The sequence below is a fragment of the Strigops habroptila genome, chromosome 12 (genome assembly GCF_004027225.2).
Source record: "Strigops habroptila isolate Jane chromosome 12, bStrHab1.2.pri, whole genome shotgun sequence".
Lineage (NCBI taxonomy): Eukaryota > Metazoa > Chordata > Aves > Psittaciformes > Psittacidae > Strigops > Strigops habroptila.
In genome coordinates, this window is record NC_044288.2 from 15961096 (window position 1) to 15982571 (window position 21476).

Consider the following 21476-nt stretch of genomic DNA (forward strand, 5'->3'; position numbering starts at 1 on the left):
ATCTTTGTATGCATTAACTTCATTTACACATCTAGTCACGCGTCCTCTTCTCACAGTTTTGGGAAATTTGTTTCTGGAATGAACTGTGACTGTTTCTTTATTCTCACACTGAAGCTTCACATGGCACTTCTTACTGTGTGTGTATCAGAGTACTATATCTTTCCTTTTAAGAGAAAAGGCATCCCAAAAAAAAGCAATCTAAATAAAAGATCGTCTAATAAATGCTCGAGAGCTTAAAGAAAAGTGGGCAGACCAAAGTAGAGAGCAATCAGCAAACACAATGGCAGTAAGCTCAGTAGGTTTCTCCTCCCTGGACCCCTCTTTATAAAAGCAGCATTCCCAAGTACTTCACACCTAGCAAGTGATGTGACCAGGCAAGTAAGGTATTAACCTCACAGTTCAAGAAACTGTGATTACAGAGTTGTGAAAGATGACACACCTTACACCTAGTCCAAGTCTTTAAATAGTCCCTCACTTTTTTCACTGAGAATTCCTTTTTTGTGTGTGTAATGACAAAGAATATAATTCAAGATAAAAAACAGCTCTTATTTTTATTCTTATGCAGGAAAACACTATGAATTTAGTGCAATTCTGTGCCTCTAGCTTGACAGTGACTTAAATTCTAAATCTGACTATGATTACAGGTTAAGCTCATTGACTCTTCCTATCTAGCCCAGAGTGTTTACCATTTAGCACAAATAGCATTGCTTTGCCCTTCACAAGAGGAAATTATGTGGTTTCAACTGTTTCGACATTCTTCACCAAAGAATGAAAAAAGTGTCTGTCTTCTCAGAGCCACTCTACAGTGCAGAAGAAAACACTCCAGTCTGGCAGCAGCAGAGTGGGCAGGTCTACCCTACATAGAGGTTTGAGATTAGAGGCATTTTAGTTAGCACAGATCTTTCCTGAAGGAGAGGCTACTCTACATTTATAAATAATTCTTTTAATGAAATCTGAATGAAACCACATTATACCTTTAACAGCTGTGGACAAAAAAGTTCATATGTTTTCTAAACTACTTTCCCCCCAGATCCTTCTACCTGGTAACAGCCTATCAACTAACAGAATTCTATCTGGTAATACAGTACACTGCATGCAATTTACCCGATGCTTCAGCCAAGCTGTCCAGCTGGGTTACTAAAGAGAATTCAATAGGATGACTTAGTGACTCTTTCCCAAATCCTCCAAGTGCTACTGTCCCAGGACAAGATACTCCTAAACACTCCAGGAAGAATGACAGAATGCACTTTCATTCACAGGTCACATTTGTGAATAAGGCTTATAATTCAGGATTTCTCAATACTCTTAAAAAGTAATATATATGTGCATATATACATATTTTATTGTATTTAAACAGATGGCATAAAAGAGCCAGATTATAGAACCAAACCTTCCATTTGACTTGTTTCAGAAGAGAAGAATTTTTACCATTTTTTAATATAATTTCTGGTTGAATATCACTAGTACATGCACCTGAATTTGGGTTGCAACCCCATTTTATCCTATTTTTGTCTGTTTTTACAGATATCCAGTAGATACAACAAATAAACAAAAAATTCAAGTATAGAGTTCAACTCCTTTTCATCTGAAGCATCTCTAGTAATTTTAAATTAAGTTTTATAAATTATCTGGCAAATGTCCTGTAAAATGTATCAAAAGTACTTCCAGAAACATACGGGGTATGATCAGTTAAGTTTTAAGCCTGAGGTGATCCTGTGACCATTAAGTATGAATTTCTGCACACAAACGAAAACTTTTCAGCCAGAAACATTTCTGAACTGTTGCTTAACAAAGTTTGATGTTTGTCTTTTTAAGCACAGCTGGCAAACCTAGGCAAGTTTTCAAAAGCAAAACACAGTTTTAATTGTGATTCTGGAAGATAATCCATATGCAGAAAAACAGTGTTATGAAATAAAGCAACGTAACACAAACATGATACACAAGAGCTTAAGTGCACATTGAAGATCACTGCAGGCCATCCACAGCCCTTTTACACCTGTAGTAACCACAGTGCCCTTTGGCAGATACAAGTTCATAAACAACATTACTGTGCAGTTTTTCCTATATGAAATTAATCTGTTTATATTTGCCAATTCTAACCAGAAATTTCTCTCTGCTGTTTGCTTTGCTTTATACATATTAAGTTAAATTGAACCTGCGGCTGAGTAGTTATCAGCACTGAATAGTTTCCCTCACTTAAAGTAGATAAGGGCTGTTTCATGAAAAGATATGAAAGGGAAAAGCTGTATCAAAGGACAAATTGCATCCTGGAGGCTTTTATTATATTCTGAGTACTGCTGGCTGGAATGTGAATCACACTGTAACGTACATCAACTCGCTTGACAAAAACAATTGGCTTTCCAAACTTTAAGTCAAACGGATGGAAGAAAACAAGTGCATTTAAACAGAAAAGATCTCCCTGGTAACCCCCGGTGCTGAGCAAATTTCCAACTTTGTATCCTTAGTTCCAGGAAAGGGTTCACTATATCAAGCTTGGTAGGGTTTATTGATTTCTGTGGCTCTGTAATCAAATCGTACCTTGAGCATCTGCCTGAGATAGATACACCCAATTTCCTAAGGTGCTAGAAGCACGTCTATGATATGGTATCTTACACTGCGCATATAAGAAACTCAATGATTGTTTGATATTGCAAAGGGCACTTGCTGATACTGCGTTATACAACTGCAAATATGAACAGGGCATTTTTTTCTCCTAAATAAAAGAGATTAGCATGTTGAAACATATCCATGGTAAATTGTTATTTAAATTACATACTGGCAGTTAATTTCCCTCAATATATCTTCAAAGAAGCTTGATTTCCCAAACTGGTGGAAAAGTACTTTGTTTTCCTTACAAATCAAATTTATATATTTTGATGTCCTTTTAATTAAGGTTATACTGTAACCTGATGCAATTAAATTTATATAAAATCTTGTGTAGGCATGCAAATCCATTTAGCCCAGCCTCACACTGATGCAGCTTAAAACCACGTCAACACCCAGGGAACTGTAATGAATCAACCTCATTTGAAAAACACTAGCAAAGTTTTGTCACTAAAAATTGACCGAAAATATTTTAAAACAAACAACTTGTTTGATGAGTTAGAAGCCCTTCTTGATCAGTTGAAACAGTAAAAGTACAGACACCCAATACTGTAAAAGCAAAAAGTAAAACAACTTTTGAGTTGATTGTGTACCAGCACAAAAGCACCACTTATATGAGGAGCACAAAGTCAGAATCCACTGGTTTAGCACTAAAACAGTATCCAGGTGAGAAATACTTTATTAACAATATACCCATCAAAAGTGCTACAGAGAGGGTTGATATCTCAATGTAATTTAGGGAGGATGAGGTTGTCAAATGGCTATAAAGACGGGCTCTGACAAAGCTGGAAATTACCCACTGACATCTTGACAGCCTACTGCACAACTGTTAGCTCTGCATTAGAAACTGAGCTGATAAACTGATTTCTAGAGGGTACTTATGTGCATACAAGCACATGAGAAAAGCAGCTGTAGTTACGCACCACCATTCACCACTCACATTCACCAGCAACAAACAAGTACTCTCTCCACAAACATATGAAAAGGGCATAGAACTGTAACCAGCTTTCTGCACTAAAAGTACATTTCTATTCCAGCATGAGGAAGTGGAGCCATAACAAAGAAAGGCCCATGGGTTTTTAATGGCAGTAAATAATTTCCAGAATAAAGAGTCACATGCCAACACTTAGGAAGTCAGGATTAAAAACCTGGACATGCTACTTCAAAAACACACAGTCCTCCAACTACTTAAGTAAAGGGTGTTTTCTTTAGCTGACTGCAGTACATCTTTATCCTCCAAAGCCATCTACAAGAAAGAAACACCGCAGAGTGGGATAATTACATGCTAGCCATTTCCCTCCAAGCTAGGCAGTACTCAGGCAGATGTCAGCAGCTATCAACCTCAACAGCTTCGATCCAATCCCTAATTAACCCCATGTGCAGATGAATCACATACCCACCTGGAGAGCAGGTCCCAGAACATCAACCTTTTCATCTCCTAAAATGAGATGTCTAGCATTCCAGAGCTAGACTTGCACGCCAAGGTTCAAACCTCAGCTCCCTGAGCTGGGCTAGTAATTTTGTCCATTTATCTACAACACAGGACTTGTTACCTGCTCTAATCCACTCACAGCATATATACAGTTCATATGGTTCTAAACTGAAGAGCCATATCCGTGCAGCAGTGAAAGCTAACCTGCTGCTGTGATCACAGTCCAAACTAGGCAACCTTTTCCCTAATCTCTTGTTTGATGACAGTGATATAAGTTACAATGCTTCCTGCCTGCACAGCATTTCATAGCAGCCTTCTCACCAGACACAGGCCAAAGTCACTGTGCTATTCTTTCAGGGCAGAGATCCTGTTTCCAGACCTATTTACATTATCAAGGCTAAACATCAAAGTTCACTAAAAGACCTTAGATAGGATTTTTATTGCTAATATAAACAGACTCAAGCAGAATTGTAATGAATATATCCTCATGCTATTTGTTGTAATCAATATATTATCATGCTACTACCAAGTTCTTAAAATTCTTGTAGTAAGCAAACTGGTATTTACTACAGCAGTGTTTTCTCTCAAACACATGTACACTTACCCACGTAATGCATATTAAGGGCCAAGTACTTGTACTGGAAGAGAGGGTTGTTGTGCAGGCTACTTCTTTGGATCTGCTGGAAGAATGAGCTGACATCCCATCTGTACAAGACATCCAACAGCATGATGCTTGGGACCCTTAGGGCCACATTTAACACTGCCTCCAACTTCTCCTTTGCAGCCATTCTCTTCCCTTTCTGTGAACTGGCAGCAGACTGTAAATAGCACAAGACAGAGAAGAGTAATCAGATCAATCTCACTGTACAAACAGCTATTAGGCTTTGTGATCATATGAATGGGGCTTCCTGTGTGGCCACAAATGACTGAATGAATCAACTGAGTTAAATTCAAATCCAGACAGGACAACTTCTATTTTTGCTATACAAAGCTCAATTTGCTAGCAATTTTTCCATGGTAATACTGTAACATGGGGGGAGGTTAATTTCATTAAAATGGTCAAAGGGTGTGCATTGAATAAACCTTCATTCATATTTGTAACAATTTTGCATTCAAAACCCCAGCCAAAAGACACCAATGTATTAGGTATTACATAAACATTAACACAATAAGCTTTAAAAAGCAAATACCCGATAAGCTTTAGAAAGCAAACATCAATAAAATTCAGACATTACCTCTACTTAGCTTAACACTATGCCTCTCAAATGAAGTAACCACTAACTAAAGAGCTCTTAAAACATTTTAGACTCACTTCCTCAATGCAAATTAAAATAAATAATTCCTCAATATCTAAGCTTTAAAAAAAATCATTTACGCTATTCATTAACCTCTACAAATTTATGTATTTATGGAATTTGAGGGCTGCATGTTTAAAGATCAGGACCAACAATGCAACTATTCTGCTAAATTTAATGTAATTCATACAAACAAAAGACCATCTCCTCACCCCACAGTACTAGAAGGTAATTTAATTTTGAAGCTTGCTATCAAAGAAGATGGATGATGTAAGACAATGAAGGGTGCTCCTTTTTTTTAACAGGAGAAAAATGCTGCTCCACCACAGCATCTCTAAAGAGATCTAGTCACCAACAGGACCATTTTGAAGAGCAAAAGGATCAGTTTCCACATCCTGTCAAGAGCACTGCTTTCAGGTGAGACTGACAGTTGTTCCTAAATGAAATGTGCTCTTCTCACCACATGCCACCTTCCCACCCTAGGAATAGAATTCGCCCCAGGCTGTAGTTGGGAGCCATCAATTATATACACTCTACTACAGAAGTGCAGTTGAAGTATTTAAGGCCAAGGTGAGGATGATCCAGTAAGTCTTTACCGACAAGCAGCCTTATAAACAAGTAAACACAACCACCTGCAGCACGATCAGTCCCCTAGTGAAGTAAGAGTTAAAAAAAGGCTTCTGATCCCAATTATTAGAGGGACAACTGGAAAGAACTGCAACCTGACCAAAGAAACAGAAAAATCTGCACTTGGAAAGGCACTTTTCAAATAAAGTTTTGCAGGACTTTATTCATATTGTCCTTGTGTAAGTTCTTAAAGGTTTCGAAGCTATGCGAGTTTTACACTATCGAGCCAATGTGGAAGTACAGCATGAAATGAAACCATGCTAATAGAAACAAATCCAAAAATCTTCCTTCTTGTACAGGGACACCCATACACTGTCCTCATGTGAAGTTTTATTTGTGTTGCTATGGCCAAGATGCAACCAGAAACTGACCATGTGCACACCTAAAGCCACACTGACGCTTCTCAAGGCATGATGATGTAAAATTAATTCAGCTCAGGAAGCCAGGACAGATCAAAACTGAGATGTGTCTCTGTAAACCACAGGTTACAGGCCTGCTGCTTGTCATTGTTTAGCCCACAGTCTAACTTTTCAAGTTAGTTAAACACACCTTTTACAGAGCTCTTGCTCTATAAACCCCAAAGACAGCATATCTTTCCTCTCACAGAGGAAGCATGTCCCCTTTACATCAGACATCCCACACAGTACCAGCATTTCACAATGCTTCCCAAAACGAATCAAAGGGTCAGCCAGAAGACTACCTACATTCAGAATGACCAACCAAAATCATTGCCCAGGCGGCTACTACAGAATACTCCCATTCACCATTTAGTGTGAATAAAAGATGGAGTTTAAACATATGGTCTTGTACAAACAAAAGTTGGGAGCTACACAGATTGTATACACTGAGTTTCACCAGGCTGAGTACTGAACTACAAGCCTATGCTCAGCACACAGCTTAAATAACTCATATACAAATATTTTAAATGTCCTAGGATTCTCAAAAATCCTTGGGTTTGCCAAGTTTGCAAAACTCATTAAAACTTTGAAATTGGGCTGCCTCCTGGTTTTTTGCTAGGTGATTTTTCCAAGTAAATCAGGGCTCAGGGTGGGTGGGAACTGACTTACCGGGTTTCACTCTGTCATAAAATACCCATGAAAAGTGACAGGCAGCACCTAATTTCAAAATACATTCTCGTAACTGTCAAACCTTTTCCAGTCATCAACAACAACCAAACACGTACGACGAAGGAAATTTTCACTTGAGCTTTCACTTTCCTTAATTACTCCAAATGCAGAATTTCATGGACAACTTCTAATACTGAAAGGTAACTGAGGTTCAGCACATCCAAATTAAGCTGAAAAATGCTGTCTCCCAAATTCACAAGTGCGTACTTGAGAATGGAAGAGAACTGGAACGTACAGCATTTATCTATCTAATAAAACCATTCAAATTCCAAACCCTGTTAAAACAAATGCAAAACAAATTCTGAAAACCACCTTATGTCGCAATGGATAGGCCATGAGAAGCAGCCACTGCAGCATATTCTGTCACTGACTGACAAAGCATCCAATACGAATAAGGAACCCTTTAAAATTAACTCCACTAGAAATGCGGATGTGTTAAATAAAGCCTCGGTTGTAATTGCTGCCAAGTTCTAACAGAACGTAATACAGGCAAGCAACAAAGTCCGTTGCTCTAAGCTCATTATATTGTAAAGAGCTCTCACAATACATTATTTTGATTGGTATAAAACCAAACAAAAACCAAAAAACCCACCACAACATTAGACTACTAAAACCTGTAGATAAATGATGATGACAGGAATCGCCGGATGCTCAGATGTTAGGAAAAAATAGGTCATTGTTGTACATAGCCAAAAAATGGACTTAAAAACAGGAGTGGGAAGCCATTTATTTGGGTTTCAAAAAAATGTTTCGCATGTTTTCAAACATCACCCTGTTGCAGATCAGGATAAGAAAAGGAACAGTCTTAGGAAGAATGTCTTTAACCCAGCTGCCAATTGAGTACCACGGAGCTGGTTGCTCACATGCACACCGGCCCCCCCTGTGGAACGGGGAGAAGAACCGGAAAAAAAGTAAAACCTATAGGTTGAAACAAGAACAGTTTAATAATTGAAATAAAATATAGTAACTGTAATGAAAGGGGGGGGGGGGGGGAGAAAAACGAAAACCAGACAAGTGATGCACAACACAATTTCTCCTGGCCAACTCCCCTCAGTTTCTATACTGAGCATGAGAGTCTATGGTATGGAATATCCCTTGGGATCGGTCAGGTCTGCTGTCCTATCTCTGCTCCTTCCTGCCTTCTCGTGCCCCTGCTCATTGGCAGGGAATGAGACTGAAAAGTCCCTGATCAGGGCAAGCACTACATAGCAGCTACTAAAACATCGGTGTGTTATCAACATTATTCTCAGACTAAATCTAAAACATGGCACTGCACCAGCTACTAGAAGAAAATTAACTCTACCCCAGCCAAAACCACGACAAAGAACTTCAGGCTTCACATCCTATGTGAATGCTAGCACAGTTGTGCTATTTGACCAAAATCACCTATTAAAAAATCCCCATTATAACTGATTGTTGATGGAAACATTTTTGGTTTCTAACAACATGGTACTTCACCAAAATCCCTCCCTCACCTGACAGAACCATTTTGTCAAAAGTGTATTTCTTGTTAGCTTTAAAGGAAACAGCAGAATTGGCAAAACAAAATGTTTATAAGCGTGTGTGTGTGTGTATATATATATATACACACACAAAACCATCATAAGCCTGTCCCAGCTCATTCCATTAGCAGGACAGATTAGCAGTAAACCCAGAGGAAAAAAAACAACCCAAAACCTCAAAGATAACTCACGTTTTCCTTTTAACAAAATTTTCTCTCTGAGGTTTTGTCATCACATAAAATTTTACCATTTCAGCTGAAGCTGTGAATTATGCCACTTAAACCAACATAACTGTTGTTTATGCACCAACATAAATAGAAATCTATTGCATCACAGGCAAAAAATACTCACTGCTAAAGCGGTACAAGAGGCTGCACAAAATCTGCATCCATTTATCCAAGCAGGTGCAAAACTAGAGTTTCTACATTTAGAAAAGCATTAATTGTAAAGTTATTTACTAGTTATAGAAACACACTGGAATATCTGCAAATTTAAGAGTTATTCTAATATTACTACCACCAAAAATCACCACGGGAAGATGTAGAAATCCCAGTCAGGATCAGAACTTCAAAATCAGACTTGATTCTGCAACATTCAGCCTAACATCTGTGAACAAGATGGTCATTCTCCTACAGGATTACAACCTAAAATACTTGGCAAGATTGACTAGAAACCAAAAGAGACAATTTCAGTTTCTGTTCCTCACATCTATGAAATTCTAGGTACTACGTTACCCAGCAGACTTTAATCCAGTTTCCACTTGGAATTATTTTTCAGTGATACATTCTGAAACTGAAAACATCACTAGGAAAAGCTTTTTATTTTCCTATAGGATAAACTTTGCTAGACAGATCTTGAAGAGGGGGGAAAAAAACCAAACAAAAAACACAAACTCAACCCAAAATATATAACTCCTACCTGTAACTATAGAAAAGTTCAGCATCACAGTTCAAAAACTAAAATTAGACCTTATCAGGTGGGCTGCATTCACGTACTCCCCTGAACCCCTCCTTCTATACGCCTGTCCTGTTCTTGGAAGCAAACTGAAAGGAATTTGAAGTACAGAAGAATCCCATTCTTCAGGGCCTTCGATCTTTATACCATCAGTTTGGGAGGGAGAAAACAAAGAGAAGAAAAGGGAAGGGACAGGACGAAAAGGTCGATCAGATACGCACTTAGAAAAGAATTTCCCTGTGTGAGTCTGTATCAAAAATCCCCTAGAACTCCAGAGAGTATGCGAGTCATGGATTCATCAAAACAGCTCCTTCCCATGCAGTCAGCAGCAAAGAAAGCAAAAGATGTCTCGCTCCCATACAATTTAAATTGGCTAACAAGGACAGCACTCAAAAATATCTGCTGAGAAGGCCAGATACAGTGAGCATACCAAGTGCACTAATGAAGCAGTGAAACATTGCAGACGTGTGCGGTAACACTGTCATCACCATCCTGCCAGCATCTCCAATACTACTCAGGTTTTGTAGTTTACACTAAAGTAGTTCAGCAATTTCAAATAAACAGAAAGTATTTAGCCTTCAATTTAAAGATTTAGAGAGAACCAGGCAGCAAAGACTCCTCGATCCTGCTACGTAAGAAATTAACAGGAATAAACAATTTTTTTTTTCCTCTTTTTTTCCCCATCAGGTCTAACAATAAGGATGCTGTAGAGCTCCTGCCGTGGTGTGACTGAAGAACTGTTATGTCTACCTAGAAAACAAATTAATTCTTCAATTCCTACTCACCCAAGACTCATTCCATTGTGAAGTGAGGCACAGCTAAGGTTAATCATTCCAAACTAATACATAACATACTTTGCGGAAAAATAACTTTTACTGCAAACCAAATTAGGTCAACCTCTTATCTGTCCATAGGCACTTAAGTGAACATGCATTCACGTTAAAGACATATTATAATGAACAAAACCAACTAGAGACAGTTAACTGTGTTAGAAGGAAAAACTGCGTTTCCGACTTTCATTAATTCTAGCAAGTTTTATATGAGACAGAAGAAAATCAATTTGGGAAATGAGGATACGTACCACAGAGCTGTGAAGTTAAAGATTTATTTCTGGGGTACATGGATATGCTATGAGCAGTTCCAGTAGGCTCAATTATATAGCAAGTGTATAATTTATAGACAGCCTATAAAACATCCTGTGTCTTTTATTTTTCATAATGAGCAGGTAGGACCAGGGAACTGAACAAAGGGACTGACACATGTTAACGAAGGTTAACAAATCCACCAGGTACGCAGCAAAACCTTTCTGGACTCGTACAGGATCGTCACTCTGCCTGAATATGATTGGTTCAAATACAGCCACACGAAGAGGGGTCGCTTGTAATTTTTTAGATCACATATTTGCATTGGGCACTTGAATGACAGGATCTAATTCATTAAAATAAAAATATAACTAAATCTTCAGGGGAAAAAAACCCAAACAACAAAACAAAACAATCTAGAGCAAATCAACTGACTGAAGTGCTCCGAGGTCCTTTTTGACTCTACAGTTTCTTGCCAATCCCAGGTTTGGTTTATTAACTAGTTATTCAGCATTTTTTTTTTTTTGCCGTCACAGCCATGTTTGCAAGCCTACACCTACAATCCTGCCTCACCACATTTGTATCAGCACATTCTGAGAAAATCTGGGCAGCAATCCCAAAGCGCCTCTGCAGAGGAGAGAATACCCAGAGGACCTGCACACAGAGCACTAATGACAGCCCAAGATGATGCAGTCTCTGACAACCCACCTCAGAGAATGGATTACAGGAAGATCAGCCACAGAAGTGAAGCTGGCAGACCCCATCAACCTCACAAAAAACCCTGCAAGCCAAATGTGTTGCCAGGATGAAGTTACATGACAGGATGAAATATGTTTCATTATCCACAGTTGCTCATTTAGTTTTTAGCCATTTCAGATACAGACATAGCCTATGTTTAGAACCTGCAATGCCAATGACTAGTTACCTCACTGGTAAGAAGTTAAAATATAAAATAAGACTTTCAAGATTTCTCCAGGTCAATACTGATAAAGTTTCCATTGCTGCTGCTGCCTTAGCTATGTGAGGTGCGTGAATAAAGAGCATCAGCTTCCAGGCCTGTGAAACAGGCAGCTTAGCTTCCTGCAGTAACACTTTTGTGACAGAAAGATCAAACAAATGGTAAAAATACTTAGAAAAGTCCCTTTTAACACGTTCAAACTCAAGACACGCAACCAAAAAAATTTTCCAGAACAACTCCATGAGATGAGGTACCCACTTCTGAATGTTCCTTTCAAGTATGCAACTAATTACAAAGCAGCAGGGCTTCTCTGAAGTGAAAGGAAATGTCATAAAAGCAAAGGCAAGGCAACTGGCACAAATCTCTGAATCATACTGAAGGCACTAGACATGCACATGCACTTAAAAAGCAAAACGACAGTGAACTGTCCACTCTATAACCACATCAAACATTGCCAGGTGTATCTGGAGCTAAAAATGGATTCGGAGAGTAAATCACCATACAAATACAAACAGATCCAGAGGACTGGAAGAGAAGTCATCCGCATGTCTGTGTAAAGGAGGAAACCAATTCAAGTTGAGCCAAGAGCTTAGAGAACGTTTTGTGAGCACAACACAAAACACTAAGCAGGCTTATACCACCTTCCATGACACACCCATTCGTACACATCTTCTTGGCAGGATGTGCCCTTCTGCACCACGGAGCCCAGCTGTTGAACCAGAGTGAGATACTGATCTCTTTCCACCATCTCCAAAGGAAGGAATTCCCCTGTATTTCTTCCAACGCATGTCACTTCATTCATACTTCCATCAGAATTAGGTTGTTCTAACATCAGTAGCTCCTCACAAGACTGACATAAACAAGGTGAATCCTATGTTCTGGACAAACAGCAGCTTTATGTTTTGACCATCCTTCCACGTAATGGTGGTCACAAAGACAGCTATTTCCTAATGCTAATGAGTTCAGGAATTAAAGCCTTTCATGACATTATGGTTCAAAAACCAGCAGCTGAATACAATCTAGTTACTGAATACATCTAGTTACTAAGCCTAACTAGAAAATAAGAGATATGGTTTCTTATGAAGCTCGTTATTTAAGGCAACTGGCAAAAATAAGCCAAGGTTACAAATAAGCCAAAGTTACAGGGTACAATAGCTTAATAGCTCTCACCTTAAATAAATTTCAATATTTAAATCTACCTTCATTAACCTACAAAAGTGATCAAAGACAGTAATTAAAAATTATTTCCTTCTTTCCCTCCCAATTTTGGTCTCTAGGGGTGCATCACACACACAAAAAACCCTAACACAAATGTAACTAAAATTATCCAAGTCCTAAGTCCACAGAATAAGTTATCAGAAAGTCTTGTACTAAAAATTGAAGAAACAAATACAGCAGCATCTTCAGAGTTAAAAAAAGGAAGTATTTTGAATAAGACCACAAATGACTAATATTTGAGTCGAACATGTTACCAGAATCTCCTTTTTCACTGGCATTTTTTGCCTATAATGTCTGCTATTCTCTCTTATTTACCAATACCTACATGCATTAAACAGAAAACCCCAGCTTTTTTTTTTTTTTCACTTTATTCTCCCAATCACATTATTTATGCACCAGGCCCACACACACCCCCAAAAAGGCAGTGCAACTAAGAGAAAAGAATCCCTCTAAGCGCGACCATCTGTCCCAAGCGTACTTAGTGCCCAGAACTACTCTGGATCACAGAAAAAGAAATGAAAATTCTCATCACAAACCTTATTTTAAAAGACTACCGAAGGTCTCCAAAAAATCGCCTAACATGACATAAGTAGGAAAGATAGCACAAGCCCCGTTCTTCACGCCACGGAGGCTGGTTCTTACATAAGCATTACCATATGCTCCAGGGCCCGTCTCCAGCAGGGAATGACCGGGCCTCCCCGCTGCCCGCCCGGCTCCCGGCACACGGCACCGCTCCGCCTCTCACCGGCACGGCGTGCAGCGCCGGGACACCAGGAAAACGGTGTGGGAATACCGACAGCTGGCTGCGGGAAGCAGAAAGCAAGGCCAGACCCCAGAGAGGGAGGCGAGCACCGCAACCTCCACAGCGAAGCGAGCACCTCAGTCACGGCTGCAGCACGGAGCAACTCATCCCCGGGGCCCGAGGCAAGCCGCGCCGCCAGGCCGAGCACACGTACATGCAGGCTTTACGGCCGCCCCTCTCCACACACCCTCCCCAACCGGCGACTTATTTCCTGCCCGCCGCCAGCGCGGCGAAACCCTCGCGTTCACCCCCGGCGCTGCGGAGAGTCCCTCGCATCCTCCCCGGGGGCCCCGCTCTGCTCCGCCGCCTCTGAACTCTAGTAACCCCGGCACAGCTCGCTGCGAGCCACTGCCGGCGGAGGGAGGGGAGCGGCAGAAGGCGGATGACGGGGGGGGCGGTGGTCGCTGCACACAGCAGAGGCCGGGGAAGCCCCGCACAGGCGAGAAGCACCGGGGGGCGTGCAGGGGCGCCCTGAGGGGCGGGGGACGGGCACGCGCGTGCCTGAGGCGGCGGGTGGGGAAATCACCTGGGCCCGCGGGTTCGCCGCCTCCTTCTCCTCCTCTTGCTCCTGCTCCCTGGTGTACGCGGCGGAGCCCCGCGCCTCACAACGACGACGACGGTGGCGGCGGCTCGGTGCCCGGCGGCAGAGCGGCTCCTCGAGGCACCATGGCCGCGCCGCGCACGCCTCAGGGCGCCGACACCCCACGGCCCCGCAGACGGGCAGCCATGGCCCCCGCTGCCTGCGCGCGCGCGCCGCCCCGCTCCGCGCATGCGCCCGCCCCGCCCGCAGCGCAGCGCAGCACCGCCCCGCCCGGGGCCGCTGGCGATGAGCCGCGGTGGAGCGGCGCGGGGCAGCGAGCGGGGTCCGTTCCTACGTTACAAACGTGCGCGGGGGGGGGGATCAAGAGAGCAGAACGCGATTTTTGAGCGGCAAGCTCAAAAGACGGTTTGGGGTGGAAAGCGCTGTTTTGGGCGTAGGAATGTGGCCGGGGAGGCTGCGCGTTACGTTAGTTGCCTCTAATGCTGGCTACCCCCGCGCCACGCTGTTAAAGCAGCCCCCGGAAAAGGCAGAGCGTTGGGGTTAAGTTCTGTGGGCAGAGCAGGGCTTGGGGTTTGGGTCCTGCCGGGACGTGAGGACTCGCCAGGCAGCTGCGAGTCTGGAAGATGACTCACAAAGGCCGGTCAGCAAGATCTGAGGTAGCGTCTGGGCAGATGCTTAAAAGGCAGCTCTGCTATTTTAATAATACTCTTCACTAGCCTTATGGAACACAAAGAGCTGCATTGATTTCAAATGCTAAGGTTGTCTCTGTTTTTTTTTCCAGTGGTGTACTGTGGAACTTACAGTCACCTTTGGTGTGAGATCAAACAGAAAATACCGGTCCTTTTGTCTGTCTGCACTGACATTTTCAGCTGGAGACCTGCGCTGAGGCAGCTCCAGCAGCTCAGCTCAGCTCACCGTGCAGGAGCTCACACCCTGTGCTCACAGCCCTTGCATGAAAAGTCGCTCTGATGTGCACCCGTTCTGTAAAGGCTGCATGGCCAGGCCACAGCATGCTAAGAAAAAATGATGATTCAAGAGACATAATGTTTTTTACCTTAATATTTAAAAAAAATTACAAAGCCACATTGTCTGGGACATGAAAAAAAACCCTACAATTTTGCTGCAGTGAGGAATGAGGGAATACACTGAACTGGAAAATCCTGTAGTTCTCAAGGGTTGGGCCAGCCAACTTTGTAATTGCTTTTTTCCATCCATCTCTAATGAGAACTGGAACATTCACAGGCGTGGGTATTAACAGTGTGTAGCCTCGGCACAATGTCTTTAACTGTGTGAAGTTACTAAACTAAACTGTGTGAAGATACTAAAATAAGGGGGTTGGGTGCCCATCCATCTTCTGCTTTGCAAAATTACCCTTGTCTGAATACCCAAAGGTTTTCCGAACACCAGAAGAGAAAAGCAGTTTGAATGTGCCTGTGTTAACTTCTTCCAAAACCGGGATGGTTATACTTGATGTTAACCCAGGACCTGTCCTTTCCCAAACTCCGGTCAGGCCGGAGTGCAACAGAAAGGAGCTCAAATGGCACAGCTGATGGAGCTCTCCTAGACACAAGCCTGTGCTCCAGCACCATTGCCCCTATGGTGCATAGCCCCCCTAGCTCAGCTTATTGATACAATTCTTCACAAGCTTCAGATTTACATGTTTTTAAAATAACAAGTGTTTTTATTGTAAAGCTTTTCATTTAAAGCTATAAGTTCATGCAAGGATTCCCCAACTCAGTAATTTTTCTCTTTAGACAGAACAAATACACATGTCCAGCCAAACTAAAGACACGCATCTCCATGTGGTTACTGCTTACAAGCACTTTGTGCTCTGGTCAAGCTCATGAGGTTTCTGGAAACCCTTCTGCCCAGGGCATCTCTTGCTCTCCTAAGCAGTTAGCTTCCTCCTTTGTCACTTAACAGGTCCCTGCACTACAAGTGCTTCCAGCTTTTGTTTCATGCATCTTTTTATTAATTGTGCCACTATCACCTAATTCTTCTGTTGTATCTGGGGTAAACACACTGCTCCAAACCGTGGACTCCTGCAGTCCATGGGAAAACAATGGCTTCATGGTCTCCAGCTGCTCCATTGTTCCTGGCTCTGCTGTGGCACTGCTCACCAGCACCTGCTGGTACCCTGCTTCTTACCACAGGGACTCTGAACCAGCTGCCATGCCAGGTGTAAGAACTGCAGCTTCATTTTTAGGGCCTGCTTGTCTTCTCATGCCATACATGGAATAAAAAATCCTGAGTTGCTCCTTTCCTGTTCTGTGTGGGCTTGGTTCAACGCTGAGTGAGGTCAAGGCGATGGTGCAGGATATGTAAATCCCACCACCTGTCCGCAGTGCTACTTCTGAGAAAAAAAGCAAGCAGCAGAGACACACAAATACATATTCACAACTGCAGACAGCGACAGGTACTTACAGGAGATGGAGTGGAAACCTCTATTTCAGAAGTAATTATATCCTGAAAATATTGTAGCAAATCTCCAAACTTCTCGCTTCACTTTGCAAGCAAACAATAGAAACTGAACCCCACCTTTACCTCATGTTATCATCTCTCAGCATTTAATTGTGAAAATATGTTCCTCCACAAAAGCACAGGTTCTCTAATGGGCAGAGCAGGTATGTGGCGTTACCACTGGCTTGTCAGGCGTGTCTTTTGAAAAGCACCTCAACTTTCTGCCTCATTTCTCTGGAATTTTAAAAGCCTTTCCTCCATTTGACACTGGGTGGCTAAGAATTCTGAACTCAATGACTGTTTATTTCTCATTATTAACAGAGGCATTTGGATTCCAAACATTCAGTGATCAGCAGCGAGGACTGACAGGGGCCACTGTGGTGACATCTCATTAAAACTTTCAAAAGCCCTTCTCCAAGTTCAGATAATGTGGAAGCTTCATTTGTCCATGTGGATGGACAAATGCCAGCACCCCAAACTGCTTACAAAGGATATCCCTCGTAAGAATTCTCAAGAGCAGGAAAATACACTGACATAGAAGGACATTGCATGCCTAAGGTAGACAGTAACATGGGCAGTTTTATTTGAAGCTTTTTACAAGCCATTGTTTCAAAAACAGATGTCAGACATACATATGTATAAGCAAAGGAACATCATAACAGGTAGATTATATTGCACCAAGTCAGTCAAAAGTTAAATCAAGCAAAAAATTAAGATTGCCTGTAAAACCTAATCTGGTGCCTCGCACGGATGCCTTACAATCCTGATGGCAGCCAGCCCCCAAAGCCTTTGTGCTCTCTTCTTGCAATTTCATCCCAATCACTAAACAAAGGAACAAATAAACTTTAATTGCTGCAGAAATGCATACCCAGACACAGGCACTGGGAGCATTACCGGGTCCCACAAGGGCAACAGAGCTGGTGCATCTCTCTCTGATTTACCATCTCTCACTCCATAGCTCCATCTCAGAAATTCCCCAGCTTTTCCCTATCTGTGACCCTATTTCCTAAATTTCTCCCCATCACTTAGCTTCTCATCGACTCTCATTTTGCCTCTCATTCTCACTGCTTTTCAGAGCTTTTCCTAGCCATTCAGCTAGTTCCAATTTCTCAATTTCATATTTATTTTCACTCTCTTCAGGAAACACTTATGCAGTATCTCTGATAATTACATATCTCATATGATTACATACATTTTTACCACTTTTATAACACTGGAAAGCACTGACTCCAAACAAATGAACAGCTGCTGTGATTTACAACTTACCTAAAGGGAAGCCATACCAATCGCTGTGTTGAGATGCTGGAGAGCTGGGTGGTGATGTAAGGAAAGTGATGAATCAGGTTTTGTTCGGCGAACAAAAGCATTACAGTTCTCTCCCGAGATCCCTTGCCAGTGAGGCATAATCTAGAATACAAAGAATTGAAGTAAATAAAATAAAAATAATTGGGCTGAATAGTGGCAGAAGAATAACAGTTACATTCAGAAAGTGGAAATCATTTGGTATACTGGTACGAGCCTCTAGTATTTATAGCATCTCACAGTGCCAACATTAACTAAATAATCCTGAAAAACCTTCTGTTATGAAACTATATAAATATTATTCTAACCTTCACTTTACTGATAAGGAAGCTGAGACAGAGAGTTACTGTACTAGTGATAACTTGAAAATGGGTTTCATTTCAAACTTGAGAGATTGCCATGTCTCCAACTGAGCTGCCAGCCGCTAAGGCACACCGCATTAAACTGAAACACACTGAAAATTCAGCTCTCGGTGTTTGCATTCCAAAGCTATATTGCGAGGGCACAGCGATGGCAGTGTCCAGTAAACCATGCTGCCTGGCATGGAACACTGAAGTGGTCATGAACGGCACAGGCATCTCACACATGCATCTGCATTGGGCTGGAACTGCTTGGATGGTATAGACTTGAAGAGTTTGACATTCTCGGACATCATTGCTTTTACTGCCTGCTTAGAACAAATTATGAAAGGAGAAGAGAAACTGGGAAAAAGTAATATAGTATTGTAGGAAATAGAATCATAGAATAGTTAGGGTTGGAAAGGACCTTAAGATCATCTAGTTGCAACCCCCTGCCATGGGCAGGGACACCTCACCCTAGACCGTATTTGCCCAAGGCTCTGTCCAACCTGACCTTGAACACTGCCAGGGATGGAGCATTTACCACTTCTTTGGGCAGCCTGTCACAGTGCCTCACCACCTTCACAGAAAAGTTCTTCCTTATACCTACCCTGAACTTTCCCCGTTTAAACCCATCACCCCTTGTCCTATAGCTACAGTCCCTGATGAAAAGTCTATCTCCAGTATCTTTGTAAGCCCCCTTCAGATATTGGAAGGCTGCTATAGTAAATAATAATAAAAACAGTCAAGAAGGGAAACAAAAAAGCATAAAACAGATTATAATACACTGGTACCAAGGTGTATTTTAAGGATTCTTCCATTCCTAGTGCAGAACATGGGCTCTGCTCTAGATTTTTTCCTAAGATGGGTTCAATTTAGAATTGTGGTAGAGAGACTGGCGCATATTCAAATGAGTTTTCTAAACAAAACAGAAATTTGGGAAAAAGAAAACAAAAAAGGTGCAAAACATTGAAATCTGGGATGTGGCTCATTCACAGCCTGCATCCCATTAACATCTGCACTGACTCTCCACCATTAAAGTCACTGAATAGAACAAGTATGCAGCATGTCTCGGCAATGCCATCATCATGTGCCTTTTCACTCCTGAGATCACATACAGATGTGACATAATCTTTCTCTTAATTCTCAAAGCAACTTTTTGATCTTTCCATACAGTTTTCACCTTTAAATGATGATTTTAAAGGATTCTTACCTAGCATCCCCTAGAGCTGCTAGTAGGACTTTTGTTCCTACTTGCAGTATGAACAGCAATGTAGGAGAAGAGCTCCTGGGCTTCAGCAGTTATGCACAGGAGCATATTCCTCAAAACATTTGCTGTGAACATGAGGTACTGGAAGGGATCCAGAAGGTATCAGTTTGACATGCATTCACTTTATTTCACCCTGGAGCATCCCAGGACATAATGGACATTAAGGTGAAAGGCAACATGCATTTGCTTTAAAAGTTCCCCACTACTTTTCCTTCTGCCTTGCTCCTCTAGTTTACCACAGTGCAAACCCAGAGTACCACCACAAAACAAACTCCTCGGTACAAAGAAAAGATGATGGTGTTTGGGCTCTGAACTATAATTATACAGCCTTAGTCAAATTACTGTACCACTTTGCACTTATTACTGTTGGGATTGAGCACCACCATGCGTTTTCACAGCTAAGTAAAAGGACATATTTGTCTGTGCCACATGAATGTGGTGAGGATCAGAGCACTTTTCAACAGCACCTAGCGCAAGGACACCCCAGTCATAGCTCAAGATACTAAAACACCAGTATCATAGCAGAAATGAAATATGCATAAATACTTATACTTCTTCATATTACTCCTCAAACAGGGAAAAAACCAACAACCAAACCCTACTGCCTCCTCAAGAAAGCTTTCCAAAAGCCAACCAGAAAGTGATGAAAACATATTTTAAAAAGATTCCAGAGAGGTGGTAACACTATATATCATTTTCATAGCTTGAATTTTCAAACGGGCCTGGAGGGTGCATACTTTTATGACAGGGTGTGACTTCAATTAAGAGTTGCAGCTCTGGAAGCTTTCCAGCACTACTGTAAATGCTGCCTCTGTGCAGAGGACAACTGTGTATCACTAAATGAAAAAGCAAACCCTTCACGACTGAGATACACGCATAGTGACTGGTTTTACGTGGATTTACGTGCAGTCAGAAGCTAAACTCAACATGAACAGTCACTGCAGCAGTCTCCAATTTGTACCAATCGTTTGGAAACCAATGTGCTTTTATGCTAAAAACTGAATATAGAACAGAACTCAAAATACATATCTAGGCAGGAAATGCATTGAATTGGTATCAACTCAGGGAAGAAATCAGGCTTCTACGCGGTTTTTGTTTATACTGCACTTCTTCACCAAGATTTACTTACACTAGGAATAGCTCTTAAAAGTTACAGCAGACACTCTGAAGGGACTTGTACTTGGTGCACAGCTGCTCACCTCTGCTCTTTTGTTCCCTTCCCTATTTATCCCCAAACAAAAGAGAAGAATTATCTAACCTCTTTACAGAGCAAGACCTAAGATGAGAGAGGACCGAAACTTCCTTCCTCAAATTTAAGACTATCTTTACTGATGCCAAGCAGAACTGCAGTCTGCACCATCTCCACTTTAATTCACATCTGGAGGAAAACAGACCTTACTGCAGAATATTTTTCTCCTTTAAACTATTTCTGCACAGCAGAATACCCGAGTGCAAAAGGCCATCTTTGTGCAAAATGTATTTTGCCTTTCTCATGTCCATGCACGAAACCACTGCATCTGAAGCCCAAGAATCCCAGCACAGCTGAGCAGTGACCCTTGATTCAACAGACCCGGTAAGATAATATGCCTGTAAAGAGTCAACTTAGGAGCTAAGGTCACAGTGAGTCAGGACCCCCGCGCGCAGAGAAATCTCCTTTCGGGGTTAATAATGAGAAAGACACACGGAGGAGCAACAGCCGCACAGAGCGGCTGCCTCCACAGCCCTCCCCGGGCAGAGCCCAGGCCGTGCTCTACCGGGCTCCAGCCGGTTCGGCCGCACAGTGGCCGTGAGGGGAGCACGGGGGCCCGGCCAGGACCCTAACTCTGCGGATTTTACCTCACAAACCCACCATTTCCCGCGTGAGCCCGGCAGGAGCAGCCCGGGGAGCTCTCCCCAGGCGGGCATGTGAGGTGAAGCCTTCCCCCCTCCTCACCGCCCGCCCCTCGGTCACCGGGAAACGCGCG

General features: G+C 42.1%; 1 protein-coding gene across 5 annotated transcripts in view; it reads right to left on the reverse strand.

Moving 5' to 3' along the window:
- The window catches only part of RNF145 (ring finger protein 145), a 53535-nt gene extending 32082 nt beyond the window's left edge, over positions 1-21453 (reverse strand). Inside the window, exons 1-3 of one of the 5 annotated variants that reach the window (XM_030503672.1) lie at positions 21362-21453; positions 17869-18009; positions 4641-4854 (exon numbers count right to left, since the gene is read on the reverse strand). In XM_030503672.1, the coding sequence (XP_030359532.1) occupies positions 4641-4824 (184 nt within the window). In that variant the 5' untranslated portion in view covers positions 4825-4854; positions 17869-18009; positions 21362-21453. Of the gene's footprint in view, positions 1-4640; positions 4855-13335; positions 13612-13788; positions 14103-14127; positions 14369-17868; positions 18307-21361 lie in introns of those variants that run through there. The other 4 variants (XM_030503669.1, XM_030503670.1, XM_030503673.1 and 1 more) reach the window with 4 other exon arrangements.
- Between the last annotated feature and the right edge of the window lie 23 nt (positions 21454-21476).